Source organism: Geotrypetes seraphini, chromosome 2, assembly GCF_902459505.1.
Source record: "Geotrypetes seraphini chromosome 2, aGeoSer1.1, whole genome shotgun sequence".
Taxonomy (NCBI): Eukaryota; Metazoa; Chordata; class Amphibia; order Gymnophiona; family Dermophiidae; genus Geotrypetes; species Geotrypetes seraphini.
The window spans coordinates 325018776-325037312 of NC_047085.1; the positions used below are offsets into that span (position 1 = coordinate 325018776).

General features: G+C 42.1%; 1 protein-coding gene across 5 annotated transcripts in view; it reads left to right on the forward strand.

The window, feature by feature from the left end:
* Window positions 1–18537, forward strand: part of NEK10 (NIMA related kinase 10) — a 514569-nt gene that overhangs the window by 125701 nt on the left and 370331 nt on the right. For all 5 annotated transcript variants that reach the window (XM_033930152.1, XM_033930153.1, XM_033930155.1 and 2 more), the window contains exons 10-12: window positions 8179–8258; window positions 13464–13550; window positions 17871–18095. In XM_033930152.1, the coding sequence (XP_033786043.1) occupies window positions 8179–8258; window positions 13464–13550; window positions 17871–18095 (392 nt within the window). The remainder of the gene's footprint in view (window positions 1–8178; window positions 8259–13463; window positions 13551–17870; window positions 18096–18537) is intronic.

An 18537-nucleotide genomic window follows, 5' to 3' on the forward strand; every position in this document is an offset into this window, starting at 1 on the left:
AGCTGTGGGCTGCCTGCTGGATGGATGGGTTTGGCATCCGTCTGTCTGGCCAACGTTAAAGAGGTACGGGGAAGGGGGGTGGGGGTGGGGGGTCATGGGTCGGCTGGGGGGGGCCAATCGGGGGTTCTGGGGGGGCGGACATTCGGGGGAGGGGGGTTCGTCGAGGGCAGGAGGGCCTGGGATTCCTCCTGTCCATAATGTAGTGGGGGGTAGGGATAGGGGGTCGCCGGGGCCAGAAGGATTTGGGCTCCCTCCTGGCCCAATCAAGTAGCGGCAGGGGGGTCACCAGGGCCAGGAGGGTTTGGGCTCCCTCCTGGCCCAATCGAGTAGCGGCGGGGGGGTCGCCAGGGCCAGGAGGGCTTCGGCTCCCTCCTGGCCTGCTTGTTCTTGGCGGGGGGGGGGGCACGATCCCCTTGGGACAAGAGGGCTTGGGCTCCCTCTTGCCCCGATATCGGCGGGGAGTCGGGGAGTCGGCGGGGTTAAGAGGGCTTGGGCTCCCTCTTGCCCCGAGGTTGTCGGGGGGGGGGGTTGTGGCTGCCGTGGGGCAAGAGGGCTTGGGCTCCCTCTTACCTCGATGTTGTATGTGTGTGGGGGTTGATGCATCGCGGCAGGAGAGATGCCTCATCTCCCCTACCGCGATGCCATCACTCCTCTACCGGAACTGCCGCGACCCACGGCAGGAGAAATAGGGCATCTCTCCTGCCGTGGGTCGCGGCAGTTTGGGTAGAGGAGTGATGGCATCGCGGTAGGGGAGATGAGGCATCTCTCCTGCTGTGATGGTTGCGGTAGGTCGGTTGCCGGGCCTCTGAACTGATCGCGTCAGCGGCCATCAGCTCATCGGCCCCTTTTTCGGCACTTAGACCTGGTTTGACTACGTCTAAGTCAAAAAGGTCTAAGTGCCGACTAAGCAACCTGTAACTGTTTTGGTTATACCTGTTGTACGCCTAGGTGTAGGTCGGCCCACCTCCCGCCCTTTCCCCTCCTCTAAACACACCTCTTTTCTCTCTGTGCGTCTAGAGGCAGGGGAAAGGCCTAAGCTGTTTTTAGATACGTCTAAAAACCAGCTTTGGTTATGGGTACTTGGACGATCAGGCTTTTTGATTGTCCAAGTAGCCATTTAGGACACATTTTAGACGTTTGGTTTTTTTTATTATTACCCCCATAGTATAGATCAGTTTCATTTGTAAAAAAATCCCCAACTCCTAAGTGACTTTAGATGTTGGATGGAAGGGGTAGAGAAAGAGGGCACATGATGGAAGGAGGGGATAAATAATAAAGAGGGCACATGATGGGGGAAGAGGATTGAGTTAGTGAAATACTGGAGGGGGTGAGAGAAAGAGGTGGCAAGCTGTAGGTAGAAAGCGAAAAGGGAAATTGATGACAGGGTAGTAAGAACTTAATCTAGACAGATGCTGAAAATAAATTGAGAGGGAAGATGAAGGAAGGGAGAGGAAAGAGTGAAATGATAGACCATGGGGGTGTGGGAGAGGTAAGGGAAGGAGAGAGATGTCAGACCATTGTAGGAAGAGAGTGACGGGAAGATGATGGATGCCAGACCAATGGGGGTGAAGGGAGAGATGGAAGGGAGAGACATACAGTTTCTGGAAGGGACATAGGAGACGATGCTGCCGTATAGAAGGGGCAGAGAGAAGACAGACAGTGGATGGAAGGAAGAGAGTGTCAAGAAGATGAGGAAAGCAGAAACCAGAGAAGACAAAGGTAGAAACAATTTTTCTATTTATTTTTATGCTTTTGGATAAAGTAGTATTTAAGAACATAAGAACATAAGCATTGCCTCTGCTGGGTCAGACCAGGGGTCCATCGTGCCCAGCAGTCCGCTCACGCGGCGGCCCCCCCAGGTCCATGACCTGCAAGTGATCCTTCACTTAAATCGTTTATTCCCTATTCATTTACTATCCTGTATAGTTATCCTCTATCTGTACCCTTCAATCCCCTTCTCCTTCAGGAAGTCATCCAATCCCTTTTTGAAACCCAATATTATACTCTGTCCTATCACCTCTTCTGGGAGCGCATTCCAGGTGTCCACTACCCTCTGAGTAAAGAAGAACTTCCTAGCATTCGTTTTGAATGTTTCCTTTCAATTTTTCTGAATGCCCTCTTGTTTTTGTTGTCCCTGCTAGTCTGAAGAATCTGTCCCTCTCTACCTTCTCTATGCCTTTCATGATTTTATAAGTCTATCATGTCGTCTCTAAGTCTCTGCTTTACAAGGGTGAAGAGCCCCAGCTTCTCCAGCCTTTCAGCATATGAAAGGTTTTCCATGCCCTTTATCATTCTTGTTGCTCTTCTCTGGACCCTCTCGAGTATCGCCATATCCTTCTTAAGGTACGGCAACCAGTATTGGACGCAGTACTCCAGATGCGGGCGCACCATCGCTCGATACATTAATAACTTCCTTCATTCTGGTAGTGATACCCTTTTTGATAATGCCCAACATTTTGTTCGCTTTCTATGAGGCCGCTGCACATTGCGCCGCTGGCTTCATTGTTTTATCCACTAATACCCCCAAATCTTTTTCTAGGTTGCCTTCCCCCAGTACCCTCCCTCCCATCGTATAGCTGTACATCGGGTTCCCTTTCCCTATATGCAAGACTACATTTCTCTACATTGAAGCTCATCTGCCATCTTTTTGCCCACTCGCTCAGTTTGTTCAGATCTCTTTGTAGTTCTTTGCATTCCTCAACAGTTCTGACCCTACTGGAGAGTTTTGTGTTGTCCACAAATTTTATAACTTCGCACTTCTCCCTGTTTCCAGGTCATTTATGAATATATTGAACAGCAGCGGTCCCAACACTGACCCCTGTGGGACACAACTTGTGACCCCTTTCCAGTCAGAGTAGTGTCCCTTAACTCCTACCCTCTGTTTCCTGTCCGCCAGCCAATTCCTGATCCATCTGTGGCTCCACTCCGTGGCTCCACAGTTTTCTTAGTAGGCGCTCACGAGGTACCTTGTTGAAGGCTTTTTGGAAATCCAGATATACGATGTCTATGGGGTCACCCTTGTCCAATTGTTCGCTTATCCCCTCAAAGAAATGCAGTAGGTTTGTTTGGCATGATCTTCCTTTACAGAAATCATGCTAGCTTTTTCTCATCAGATTATTTTTTTCTAAATGCTCATTGATACTTTCCTTGATCAATGATTCGGCCATCTTCCCCCGAACTGAGGTTAAGCTCACCGGTCTGTAGTTCCCTGGGTCGCCTCTCGATCCCTTTTTGAAGATAGGTGTAACATTCGCTATCTTCCAGTCCTCTGGAATTACCCCTGTTCTCAAGGATAGGTTACAAATCTGCCGCAGTAACTCCGCTGTTTCGTCTCTGAGCTCTTTCAGTATTCTCAGGTGGATTCCGTCTGGGCCCGGAGATTTGTCAGTTTTTAATCTATCTATCTGTTTGAGTACGTCTTCGAGGCTTACCTCCATGCATGATAGTTTTCCCTCTTGATCCACCTTAAAGATTTTTTCCGGCTCCGGCACGTTGGATGTATCTTCTCTTGTAATGACTGACGAGAAGAACATGTTTAGTCTGTCTGCCACCTCTTTTTCCTCCTTCACCACTCCCTTCCTGTTGTCCTCATCCAGAGGTCCCATCTCCTCCATCACCGGCTGCTTTCCTTTCACATATTCGAAGAATGGTTTAAAATTTCATGCTTCCTTGGCTAGTCTCTCTTCGTATTCTTTCTTTGCTTTTCTGACCACTTGGTGACATTCTTTTTGTTGCTTCCTGTGCTCTTTCCAATTTTCTTCTGTTTTGTCCTTTTTCCACTTCCGAAATGATCTTTTCTTGTCTCCTATCACTTTCTTTACTTCATTGGTTATCCTTGCTGGGTCTTTTGTTTGATTCTTTTTGCATCCTTTTCTAAATCTGGGTATATACAGGTTTTGCACCTCGTTTACAATGTCTTTGAATAAGGACCAGTCTGCGCTTTCTGGGAGCTGTTTTTGAGTTTTTTCCTCACCATTCGTCTCATGGCATCATAGTTCCCTTTCTTGAAGTTAAACATTGTTGCATTGGTTCTCATACCCTTTGGTAATCCTACTTCCACTTTGAACTGGATCACGTTGTAGTCACTGTTTCCTAATGGCCCCACTACTTCCACTCCCTTAGCATATCCTTTCAGCCCGTTGAGGATTAGATCCAGAATCGCTGACCCTCTTGTTGGTTCCTTGACAAGTTGTTCCATGAAGAAGTCCCGTACAGTCTCCAGGAACTCTGTTTCCTTTGTCCATTTGGAAATTCCAAGACTCCAGTCTATCCCAGGATAGTTGAAATCTCCCATAACTATAATGTTAGTGTTCTTGCATTCCCGCCTCAACTCGGCTTCCATTTCTGTATCATTTGCTTCAGTTTGCCCATGTGGACGGTAGTACAGTCCCAACTTTATCTCAAATCTGTTTCTTCCTGGTGATTCAAGTTGGTCATTGGTCGCTGCTGCATCCACACTGGTCGAGTGAATGGTGTCCTTAATGTATAGTGTAATTCCTCCTCCTTTCTGATATGTCCTGTCTCTTCGGTAGAGCTTGTACCCTGGCAGTACTATGTCCCATTTGTTTTCCTTGTTCCACCATGTTTCCGTGATCCCTATTTGTAGCTGTGTTGATAAATATTTACATAAGAACATAAGAAGTTGCCTCCACTGGGTCAGACCGAGGTCCATCTCGCCCAGCGGTCCGCTCCCGCGGCGGCCCTTCAGGTCTGCGACCTGTGAAGTGGTTTCTGACCACTTTTATAACCTACCTCAAGTTCTATCTGTACCCCTCTATCCCTTTATCCTCCAGGAACCTATCCAAACCCTTCTTGAACCCCTGTACAGAGTTCTGGCCTATCACTTCCTCCGGAAGCGCGTTCCATGTGTCCACCACCCTCTGCGTAAAAAAGAATTTTCTAGCATTTGTTCTAAACCTGTCCCCTTTCAATTTCTCTGAGTGACCCCTAGTGCTTGTGGCTCCCCTCAGTTTGAAGGATCTGTCCTTATTTACTCTCTCTATGCCCTTAAGGATTTTGAAGGTTTCTATCATGTCCCCTCTAAGTCTCCTCTTCTCCAGGGAGAACAGCCCCAGCATTTTTAACCTGTCAGCGTATGGAAAATTTTCCATACCTTTTATCAGCTTAGTCGCCCTCCTCTGCACTCCCTCGAGTACCGCCATGTCCTTCTTGATGTACGGCGACCAGTATTGAACACAGTACTCCAGGTGCGGGTGCACCATTGCGCGATACAGCGGCATGATGACTTCCTTCGTCCGGGTTGTGATACCCTTTTTGATGATGCCCAGCATTCTGTTTGCTTTCTTTGAGGCTGTCGCACATTGCGCCGATGGTTTCAGTGATGAGTCGACCATCACCCCCAAGTCCCTTTCCAGGTTACTCACCCCTAGCAGTGTTCCCCCCATTTTGTAGTTGAACATCGAGTTCTTTTTCCCTACATGCATGACCTTGCATTTCTCCACGTTAAAACTCATTTGCCACTTTTTTGCCCAGTCTTCCAGTCTCGTTAGGTCCTTTTGTAGGTCTTCACAGTCTTCCGTGTTTCTAACCCTGTTGCAGAGTTTGGTGTCATCAGCAAATTTGATAACCTCACATTTTGTCCCCGTTTCCAGATCGTTAATAAATATATTGAATAGTAGAGGTCCCAGCACCGACCCCTGTAGAACTCCGCTCGTGATCCATTGCCAGTCTGAGTAATGGCCCTTTACTCTCTTTAATATCCTCCTTTCTCCACTTGCATCATTGATCCAAACACTAGACATCATTGCATTCATATATGTAGATGATATCCTACTTATTTGTACATTAGATTCAAGTCTACCACATGCAATTGCAGTATTGAATAAAAAAACTGGATTCTATTGCTGATTGATTATATTCTCATAGGTTTTAAAGTTGAACCCTGATATGCTTTACTTTTCTCTTTCAAATGAGATGCCTTTTTTGTAGATCCTACTCTTAATAGGCAAACTGGATGTTGTTAATTCTTTGAAAATCTATGGCGGACAGGAAACAGAGGGTTGGAGTAAAGGGACATTACTCAGACTGGCAATGGGTCACAAGCGGAGTTCCACAGGGGTTGGTGCTGGGACCGCTCCTATTCAATATATTCATTAACGACCTGGAAGCAGGAACAAAATGTGAGATTATTAAATTTGCGGATGACACCAAACTACATCGCAAGGTCAATAACATGGAGGACAGTGAAGATCTCCAAAAAGATCTGACAACACTGGAAAAATGGGTCAAAAAGTAGCAAATGAGTTTCAACATAGGGAAATGCAAGGTCATGCATATAGGGAAAAAAAAACCTGATGTTCACTTATAAAATGGGGGGATCAACGCTAGGGGTGAGCGACCTTGAAAGAGACCTGGGAGTGATGGTAGACACAACATTGAAGGCGTCGGCGCAGTGTGCCACGGCCTCAAGGAAAGCAAACAGAATGTTGGGTATCATTAAGAAGGGTATCTCGACCAGGACAAAGGAAGTCATCCTGCCACTGTATCATGCTATGGTGCGCCCGCACCTGGAGTACTGTGTTCAGTTCTGGTCGCCGTACCTCAAGAAGGACATGGAGGTACTTGAGAGGGTCCAGAAAAGAGCAACTAAGCTAATAAAGGGCATGGAGGACCTCTCATATACTGACAGACTGAAAAAGCTAGGGCTTTTCTCCCTGGAAAAGCGGAGACTTAGAGGAGACATGATAGAAACCTTCAAGATCATGAAGGGCATAGAAAAAATAGACAGGACAGATTTTTCAAATTAAGGGGATCAATAAGTACAAGGGGGCACTCAGAGAAATTGAAAGGGGAGAGGTTTAGAACAAACGCCAGGAAGTTCTTTTTCACACAGAGGGTGGTGGATACATGGAACGCGCTACCAGAGGATGTGATAAACAGGAGCACGCTACAGGGGTTCAAAGAAGCTTTGGATAGGTACTTGGAAGACAAAGGGATTGAGGGGTACAGATAAGAGTAAAGGTAGATTATAGGGATGGGATTAGAGGTAAGTTACAAAATTAATCAGGGACCACTGTTCAGGCACTAGGCCTGATGGGCCGCCGCGGGAGCGGACCTCTGAGCAAGATGGACCTCTGGTCTGACTCAGCGGGGGCAACTTCTTATGTTCTTATGTCTAACAATTTCAAAAATGCATTTTCAAACTAAAGTCACTTCGTATTTTGATTAACTCCTTAAAAGTCACTTCGTATTTTGATTCATGCCTTAGTTTTGAGTCACTTGGATTACTGCAATGCCTTATTTTCATGGTCTTTGTTTGACTAATATCAAAAGACTTCAATATATTCAAAATACTACTATGAAGATAACCTAATGAGCAAAACGCTAGGGTCATGCCACCTTTCTCAAATCAGAACATTGCTTATCAGTACCAGCTAAGACAACATATAAGATCTTAGGACTGATACACAAAATGTAGTCTACTGGCTTTCCCTTATTTTTTTCTCTCCTGCATATTCACTATACATCATATTGAGTCCTGCATTCAGTTCAGAAAGATATTCACTCCATTTTTAATGCAAAGGAGCCTACACTTTGGAATAGTTTATCTCACTAGCTGTGCTTTGACTATTCTTATCAGAAACTTACAGCTGCCTTATAAACTTAAAACAAAACAAAACACAAAACATTTGGAAATTGAGTGTTGTGGAATTATACCTGTTTTTAGGGATGGGGCCACCATCTAGGTTTGTGACTGCTCAAAATAGCATGAGTATGAACTTTTAAGCTTCCTCTTTCCTATTTGATAATTAGAGCATTTCTTTCCTATTAATAATTTTAGATAACTGTAAACCACATAGATGCATTCTGATATGCGGTATATCAAGCTATAATAAACCTGAAACTTGAAATCTCTTTGTTGCATATGTATTAGAATGTTATAAAAACCTACTTGGTTTGTGGCCCTTGAGGACTAAGTCGCTTGGGTTAGAGTAGTCCAAGCCCAGTACTTATTTCATGCAAAATAGATTACATATACTAGGTTCAGGAACCAGAAAAATGCAGTTAGAGTTGTCATCTGACCTAGGCAACCCTGAAAGGCTGATCAATCTATAAATCTGCAATACTGCCCTTCCTAGAGAAATTGAAACTCCAACCTGAAATCATGAAAGTAGCTTTGGATATTTATATTTTGACTTAAAAATCTTTATTTTCCAGACATTAGTGAAACTGTTGGCAGCCAGGGATAACAATGTACTGTTGGGTGCTCTCCTTGCTCTTACAAGTTTAGTTGAAAGGTAAGATTATCAAAGATCATTACAAACCTATTTGCCAAAAATTTGGGTTCATGCAAAATGGGCTTCAAAAGAGTAAGTTTCATGAAGGACACAACTCTCCCAGTTTTGATCATTTTCAGCGACTTGAATTAGTATTTGTATTTCTAAAGCCCCTGGAATTCTTCAGAAATGATAGTATTTATTATATGTGGGCTGGATTCCATAAACGGCACCGTTGTCATCATCTGCCTAAAAAAATGTTGCCAATCATGTGTCAATCGTGCAATGGCACCATTTCTAGAATTGTGGCTTTATGAAAGGTAGGCACCAGAAAGGTAGGCCAGGGCTTTAAAGACCATTATTTTCGGTGCCTACCTTTCACGTGAATCACGGCTACGGAAACGCTTGCAAAACTAATACCACTTCTGGCATTAGCCACACCTACTGTGATGTAAGGTGTCATAAAGTGCCTCCATAGCTGTGATTTAGGTGCCGTTTTTCTAGGCACCAGGAGGTGCCCACATTTTTTTTTTTTTAACAAAATCATTTTTAAATGGCATTTTCCACTTAAGTTAGGTGCAGGTATGGTGCCTACTGGCACCTAACTTAAGGCATCATTTATAGACTATGGGCCTTTGATTTCTGTCCCTCATCAAAATATGTTTGAAACAAATTACCCTCACAAAGATACAATATACACAGCATACTACCCTCCCATCCTTCTCCGTTATACCAAGTTACATTTTCCCCACTTCATTTTCACAGCTCACTCACACAATTCCACACAATATTTTAATGAAAAACCAACCTTCTAATTATTTCTTCAACCTAAAATTAGCAATTCAAATTCTACAGTAAAAAAGGCAGGCCTTACATTGGATTCTTTTAACAAAACCGCGGTAGAGGTATCTACCGCGGGCCAGCGAGGTAAATGCTCCAATGCTCATAGAAATTCTGTGAGCATCGGAGCATTTACCTCGCCGGCCCTAGGTATAGCATATCCAGGTTTTTCTTGCATTGTAACATCAATGATCATCAAGCCTTAATGCAGTATTTTGTTGCAGTAGCAGTTTTTTTTTTTTTTGTAATGCGGCGTTTACGCCGATGATACCTGTCCTGGATCCAAGAATATGGGTGTACATCATCGAAGAATAACTCTACATCAACACCGATGTCCTCCTTCTATGTAGGTTGGGGTCTCTAACTGGGGATGCATACTCTTTGAGGTCTCCCACCCCTCGACACTCTGCGGCACCATTGATATCGGTGCAGGATATTTGTTCCAGGATCAATGATTTTATGCACATTGCTTTGCATCATTTACATCAGCTATGACCTACTTACTTTTTAACAGAGCATGGTAATATTCCTTTTCACTGGAGTGGTACCGAAGATGTCAGGGAGTATCATCTTTCTCCCTTTTACATTCATTGGTTAAGAACATAAGAATTGCCGCTGCTAGGTCAGACCAGTGGTCCATCACGCCCACCAGTCCACTCACGCGGCGACCCTCTGGTCTAAGACCAGCGCCCTAACCAAGACTAGCCCTATCAGCGTATGTCCTTGTTCAGCAGGAACTTGAACTTTGTCTTGAATCCCTGGAGGGTGTTTTCCCCTATGACAGACTCCGGCACAGCGTTCCAGTTTTCTACCACTCTCTGGGTGAAAAAGAACTTCCTTATGTTTGTACGGAATCTATCCCCTTTCAACTTTAGAGAGTGTCCTCTCGTTCTCCCTACCTTGGAGAGGGTGAACAACCTGTCCTTATCTATTAAGTCTATTCCCTTCAGTACCTTGAATGTTTCGATCATGTCCCCTCTCAATCTCCTCTGTTCGAGGGAGGAGGCCCAGTTTCTCTAATCTTTCACTGTACGGCAGTTTCTCCAACTCCTTAACCATCTTAGTTGCTCTTCTCTGGACCCTTTCGAGTAGTACCATGTCCTTTTTCATGTACAGTGACCAGTGCTGGACGCAGTACTCCAGTGAGGGCGCAGCATGGCCCAGTACAGTGGCATGATAACCTACTCTGATCTGTTTGTAATCCCCTTCTTTATCATTCCTAGCATCCTTTTCACTGCCGCCGCACATTGCATGAACGGCTTCATTGATTTGTCGATCAGAACTCCCAAGTCCCTTTCCTGGGAGGTCTCTCCAAGTACCACCCCGGACATCCTGTATTTGTGCATGAGATTTTTGTTACCGACATGCATCACCTTACACTTATTCACATTAAACCTCATTTGCCATGTCGATGCCCATTCCTCGAGCCTGATTATGTCATGTTGTAGATCTTCACAGTCCCCCTGCATATTCACTACTCTGAATAACTTCATATCATCCGCAAATTTAATCACCTCGCTCGTCATTCCTATGTCCAGATCATTTATAAAGATGTTGAAGAGCACCGAACTCTGCGGCACCCCACTGTTGATGTTCTTCCATTCTGAGTATTGTCCATTTACCCCCATTCTCTGTTTCCTATGCTCCAGCTAGTTTCTAATCCACGTGAAACACTGATATTCTTCTTCCCATCAAGGCATCGAAGGTCTTCATTGGGGCACCAAAAGCTTTTTATAAAAAAATGCAGGTTAAATTTGAACTTTCCTTAGCCATGGCACAACATTCCAGCTCTAGTTTCTTAATTTCCAACAGTCTTTGAACTTTATTTTCCTATGGACTCCACGGCACAGATTTACATAAGAAGGAATTTGATCGACATTCTGCATTGACATTGATGGTTTTTCATTCCGTGAGGTTTCATCTATATCTCAGAAACCAGCTCAGTCTTTTTGACCAACTTCTAGCTGCTGTTTTCTTCAGTACCAAGCCTACCTAAGCATAGCATTTTGTGGCTACAAGGTACCGAATCCAGTTTCTATTAAGGCATCGATCCACATTGCATCTGCCTTTTCAGTCACTTGTAATTCGGAGACTTTTGCGTGTCATCTTCCAATTTTAGTAAGAGTCCAAAATGCTCCCAAGGCCTTGAATATTTAAACCACACTTTTGTATTAGATTTATTTTCCTTGATCTCCTCTGAGATAGAAATAAGAGCTGAGGGGTATGTAGCCTGTTCACATAGTTATTTACACCAAATACCACCAAAATATCCATTTTCTTGGAAAGAAATGGTATGAATGTACATATACTTCCAATTATAAATAATTACGTAATACCCTGTTTCCCTGGAAATAAGACCTATCCTGAAAATAAGCCCTAGCATGATTTTTAAAGATGCTACAACTGCTGTTTTTGGAGGTTTTGGAGTGAAGGTATGTCAGTCTCACGGTAGGAGGGTCAGTGGGATTCTCTGCACAGGAGGATGGGAGGGAGGGATAGAAATATGCTGCACAAGGGGGATGGGTGACAGGGGAGGAAAGATATTGCACATGCGGAGAGGGGGATAGAAAGGAAAGGAAGAATTGAGTGGAGGAGAGGAAGGGAGAGATGATTGTTGTACATGAAAAAAATGATGCCCCCTGAAAATAAGCCCTAATGTGTTTTTTGGTCCCCAAATTAATATAAAACATTGTCTTATTTTAGAGGAAACACGGTATATATGACCTGATTTGCCTACATTTGAACAATTATGTGCAACAATTATAATTTAGGATTTATTTTGGCAACAACAGTGATCTATTTTTCTTGTTTATATATAAAGTAGTAATAAAAGAGCTCATTTTCAAAAGAGATAAAGTCCAAAAATCAGTATAAATTGGTACTTGGATGTTTTAATCACCAAAATGTCCAAGTACTGATTTTCAAAACTAATTTTAAGGGGGGGGGGTGTAAGAGGTGTGGTTTGGGTGAGATTCGGCTGGGTTTAGCACTTGGACATCTTGCAGGGATAATCATAGATTTTTCAAAGCATCCAGGGTGTCATTTAGATATTCAGAGTTAGACCTGTTTTAAGAGTGAATAAGGACCTAAAAGGTACCTAAACTGACCAGATGACTACTGGAGAAATAAAAATATGATCCCCCTACACTCCCCCAGTGATCACTGACCCCTCCCACCCCCCACCCCCAATGATGTAAATGAAACAGTACATATTTGTGTCTCTAGAACAGCAGCACCTGGTATGGGAAAGCCTAGCAGAGCGACACTCAGGTGTCTTAAGTAGCCTGGTGGGTGGGCCAGTGAACCATAGAGAGGACCTAGGTAGAAAGTGAGCCCACCAAAACCCACCCCAAACCGATTGTACTGCTATAAAAGTGACACCTACAACCATAAGGACTATTGGGGTGGTAGGCAGGTGGGTATGATAGGTTTTAGAGAAGTTTTGGAGGGCTCATTATACATTGAAAGGGGTTCTGGTGAAATATGTACCTGACTGTCTTAATGTGAAGTTCACAGCAGTGCTCCCTAAGGTGCTTCACTGCCCTGTTGGGATGTCCGCATGGCCAGTCCATTACAATGCTGTCCCCTCCCACATCCATAAGAACATAAGAATTGCCGCTGCTGGGTCAGACCAGTGGTCCATCGTGCCCAGCAGTCCGCTCATGCAGTGGCCCTTAGGTCAAAGACCAGTGCTCTAAATAAATCCAGCCTCACCTGCCTACATTCCAGTTTAGCAGGAACTTGTCCAACTTTGTCTTTGAATCCAAATGAGCTTGATTTGAACATTTTGAACATGGATGCTTTTGTATTCGAAAATGGCCAAAAAAGTTAGATATTCTAAGGGCCAAGATGTCCAGGTCATTAAAAAAAAAAAAGAATGTAGGTGTCTAGCGGTTTTGAAAATGGATGTTTCCCCACCCCGATAGACATTTTGCAGAATAAGTCCAAAGTCAGACTTAGTTACACTATCAAAAATGCCCCTTAAAGTTTTTATATACCTGCTTAAATGCCAGTGATAGCCAGTCATGTTTAAAATAGAAGATATTCTGAAACATTTATGAGGAAAGCATCCTAGTCAAAGAATATTTAGAGCAAAGGCAGATTGATTTGTAGTATTTGTTATTCTCCCTTAGCATATTACATTTGTCATACTATAATTACTTATACCAATCATGATAGATTCTGGCTTTTATGGCAGCTAGATTATGATAGCTCTACAAACAAGCAGGTGATTCCGGAAGTAGATGCACTTGAGTCACTTTACAGAAAATGATTTGAAAATTCTTGGACAGGTTATAGCATGTATTGTCGGTAGGAGATGCGATAAGAAAAATGTATTTCATGTGTTCCATGTTCTAAAATTGATTAAAAGTTTTCTATTTGTAGTCCAGAATGTAGGGAGAAGATAAGTGAGCTCAACCTTATTGAAAACCTGTTGATGATATTGCATGAATATGACTTGCTTTCTAAACGGTAAGTCCTCATTTTAAGAATTATTTGGCTTGAAACATTATATGACTGTGTCCTTTTTTTAGTTCATAAACTTTATTCATCCCCCCCGTTCTACAAAACCATATTGTGGTTTTTAGCGCCAGCCACGGTGGTGACATCTCCAACACTCATACTATGAGCGTCAGAGCTGTTACCACTGTGGCTGGCGCTAAAAACCATGCTACGGTTTTGTAAAAGGGGAGGGTTATAAATAATGAAACAACATTAATAAAATGATTATTAACAAATAGATCAGATTACAAAGAATAAAAAGAGAGCTGCTGATCCTCAAAAATATCTGAGTCCATACATCAGCAAATTTATGCAACCAAAGATCCTTCTCTCTCAGAAATTACTCTCTAGTATATCTGACAAACATAATCATATCACAAATATCCAGCTGGTGCCAGTCAATTTCAGAGCTAAAGTAAGTAATGTATTTTAACATTTTATTCTGATTTTTATTCTGCATAACAGGTCCCCTCAACAAATGATAAATTGCTATATTATAGGTTAAAGTAAAATTCCTTTCCAGTATGGGGACAAGGTATCACATTTCAATAATATATGGGAAAGCCCTCCTTTTTCACAATAACATGACTAGCAATTAGGACTAACCAGGCTATGAGCCTCAAACACCTTAACTGATATTGAAAAAGCTCTATGAATTAACGCCACACTCCAGATTGCATGACTGAAGCTAAATGAATTGTATGCGTCATAGAGACACAGAGATTGCCCCATTGTTCTGCAGTCAGTTGTAACCCAATATTGTCCTCCCAACATTTTCTCCATCTCCAACCACCTCTTATCCCTAGAAATAATATATAAAGAAAGGAGATGGGATTAGATATACTCCCTTCCTGCGGTTACAGTCAGTGGTTTACATATTGTTTACAGGTACTTATTTTGTGCCTGGGGCAATAGAGGGTTAAGTGATTTGCCAAGAGTCACAAGGAGCTATAGTAGGATTCAAACCCAGTTCCTTTGGTTTTCAGGCTGCTATACTAATCATTAGGCTACTCCTCCACTCATAAAATTGGGAAGCAAAATGACCCTCAACTATTAGCATTGAGCAAAAAAGCATCCAACTACTGATCAAATCAGCTAAATTCCACAGATATTTCCAAAGAGAGTGTATGAGCTGCAAATAGAAGAAAACATTGTTGGCCAACAAATTAAATTCTTCTTTCAACTGAGCAAAGGATGTGAATTGCCCAATAAATATAATTTATTGCAATGTCCAAAATTCTTGCTTTTGCCAGGATTTCCATGAAATAGGTTGTCCAAATTTGGGCTCACTGTTTTCACTGTATACCCTACCAGTGGATTTGAGGATTGTGCTTTTCATGAAACAGAGAGAACATTTATACAGATATTAATGTTGTGCCATAGAAACACAGACTATTTATTTATGTGGATATTGGAATCTGCTTAGGCTAAAAGTTGAATAGAAATTTTTTAAATAAGAAAGTAAATAAATAAATCTTAAGTGAGCCAAACAGGTTGAAAAGGTGACAGTAAAAGCTAGAAGGATGTTAGGATGTATACGGAGAGGTAAGGCCCTTATTGAGATCTCATTTAGAATATTGTGAACAATTCTGGAGACCGAACTTTCAAAAAGATAGAAACATGGAAAAGCTCCCAGATTGGTTGTGGTTGGAATGGAAACTCATGTCTCCTCTGCGATTATGCCTTGTTCTCAGTATCAAAATGCCTAGGTTATATTAAGAAAACAGAATATTAGTAGATACATGGAAAACATTAAGATATGTGAGTAATTTAACACCTATTCCAATATATAAATCAACAAATCAAACTATATGGCTGAACTCCAAGATTCAAATTGGCGGATTTAAGGTTATCTGGAAGTATTGGATGATAGCAGGTATATGTATTTTAGATGATGTTATATCTAATGGTAAGCTGCTTGACTTTTCACAGTTGCAACATAAATTTGGTCTTAGTAAATCATAGTTTTAGATGGTTGCAACTGAAGTAGGCCATTCAGGTGGGGTTCCCTGAATGGAAAAATCTTAATAATCAATATAATTTGGAGTTCTTATGCTTTCAGGTGGACTTTCTGGGACACCAGGCCACACAATGGTATAAATTGTTAGCTGGATTTATAAATAAAAAACCAAAAACTGGTCTTAGGGACATTTGGAATATTGAGATTAAGCATCAATTTTCTGCGTCTCAATGGCCACAAATTTGGACTTGAAGGATGAGATGTACAGTGTCTGCATCTATGAGACAAACTTGTTTTTTTCTGTTACATAGAACATTCTGGACCCCAGTTCGTTTACAAAAGTTAGATAGCTCTAAGTCTATTAGATGTTTGCATTGTCATCTCGAAGCAGGGACTTTAGATCATTTATTATTCTATTGTCCATTTATTTTGGCTTTTTGGAAATCAATATGGGGCCAAATAAATTGTTTAATCAAACTGGGTGGCATTATCATATGATACTGTATTATTTGGCATGTCAATGAGGGCTAAGAGCCAAATATCATCTAAGAATAACAGGCTTCTACTTATTATGAGAGGGGTTGCCATACAACAAATTATGAGTAATTGGAAAAATTGGAAGAGACTTAACAACAGTTTTTGGTGGAATTCGTTATGTCACATATATAAAATGGAAAGAACAATAGCCACACAGAAAGGGAATTTTAATAAATTTCAAGATGGGGGCCTTTAACAAATTATTGTAATGAATAGATACCATTTTTCCCTTGATAGTAAGAGAGCAAGATTGGGGGGGGGGGGTTGTGTTTGGTCTTTCATTAATTGTATGGAATGGTAGGAAAGAATTTATTATATGGTATGTGTTTTATATTTGTTATGAAAGGGATGGGAGGGAGGGAGGTAAGCTTTATAAATTGAATTATTGCATAATATTAAGTGTTGTATCCAAGTTAAAATGTTGTTACTTTTTGATGCACTTATTGTAAGTTCTAAAAATGAATAAAGAATATAAAAAAAAAAGATAAACAGGATGGAGTCAGTCCAGAGGAAAGCTATTAAAATGGTGGTATTCATCATGAGGCGTATGGGAACAGGCTTAAAGATCTCAATATATACTTCAGAGAAAATACAGGATAAGGGAGATGTGATAGAGGCATTTAAGTACCTACATGACATAAATGTGCATGAGACACGTCTCTTTCATTTGAAAGTAAGCTCCAGAATGAGAAGGCAGGAGTAATCTCCCAAATTCTTAATTCATTTTTCCATCTTACATCAAGTACATAATATTACATCATTTAAAACTTGTACATATCACTTGAATTTCTTTCTATTATCATCTTAAATACATAAAGGCAGGAGTAATCTAAGGAAATACTTTTTTTTACAGAAGGGGTGGTAGTTGGGTGACACAGTCTCCCGGAAGAAATGGTGGAGACAAAGACTGTGTCTGAATTCATGAAAGCATGGTTCAGGCACGTGAAATCTCTTAGGGAAAGAAGGAGACAGTGGATGCTGCAGACAAGCAAACCGGGTGGACCATTTGCCCTTTATCTGCCATAATGATTCTATGTTTCTATGATAGACCCAAAATCAAACCACTGTTAACATGAAACAACCACCCCCATTCGACCCTGTCAAATGCTTTCTCAGCATCTTTATTACATGGCAAACAGAGCAGCATTTCTCAAGTAAGTCCTGGAGTACCCCTGGCCAGTCAGGTTTTCAAGATATCCACAGTCACCCCAATATTCAGCTAAGTATGGCCAGCTATCTGCCAATATTGAGCGGGACATAACCAGCTATCTCCCATTGAATATTGGGCTCACCGGCATGACATAGCCGATCACCATGGTCTATATGGCTCTTTTGCTTTAGCCAGCCAGCTAGCTGATGCTGGCCACATCGCGAATATGCATAATAATGATTTGCCTACACTGCCTCCATTGTATGCAAATCTCTTTCATACATATTCATTGTAGATATCCTGACACCTGGCAAAGGATTACTCCAGGACTGTCTCGGGAAACACTGAAATACAGGATCCTTTGAGTTTTCAAATTCCAATAAGACATTTAAAAAATAAATTGATATTGTCTATGGGGGTTCCTCCAGTCATGGTACATGGGCTTGTCGTGCCACTGGGGCACTTAGGCAGAATATTTACATGTATTTTTGTGTGCACACATGTCTGCATATACTGATATTCTGGTGTCTAAATGTTGGTGCATTCCTTATAGTCCAGTCAGAAATGTCATACATTATTTACTTGCCAAAGGCCATTGTGTTTAGTGTGAAAATCAAAGGTTTTGTTGTTGATTTCCTTCTAGGTTGACTGCAGAGTTGCTGCGTCTCCTTTGTGCAGAATCACAGGTAAAAGAGCAGGTGAAAGTTTATGAAGGTGTTCCTGTCCTCCTCACTTTGCTTCATTCAGATCATCTCAAGCTGCTGTGGAGCGTTGTTTGGATTCTGGTGCAGATCTGTGAAGATCCAGAGATCAGTGTGGAGATAAGGATTTGGGGCGGAATCAAGCAGCTTCTTCATATTTTACAGGGGTAGGTTTGCGGTCGCTACTGGTAGGGAAACAATCCAACTCCAAATAGTAGAAATATCACTGAGAGCAAACAACCAGCTGCTATCATAGAACATAAGTTCTAAATACTGTGGGCAGGGCTGGTTTTAGATATGCTGGGGCCCAAGGCAGAAATTAAGGAGGGGGCCCCTGATCCCTCTCTTTGATCTCTTCACCAGCCATTAATACTACACATAAAACAACTTTAAATGATTTCTTCACACACAAAAACACAGACCAAATACAGAACACAGGATCACAAATAGAAATTGAACTGGGAACCCCAAGAAACTAAACTCAGTATGAACTAAAATACTAGAGAAATAAAAAATAGATATACGCTTATTTTTGTACTGAACACACAAGGGTACTGGGCCCAGATCCTCCAAAAATTAGCCACCTCTCTTGCTGTTGCTGGTGGGGAT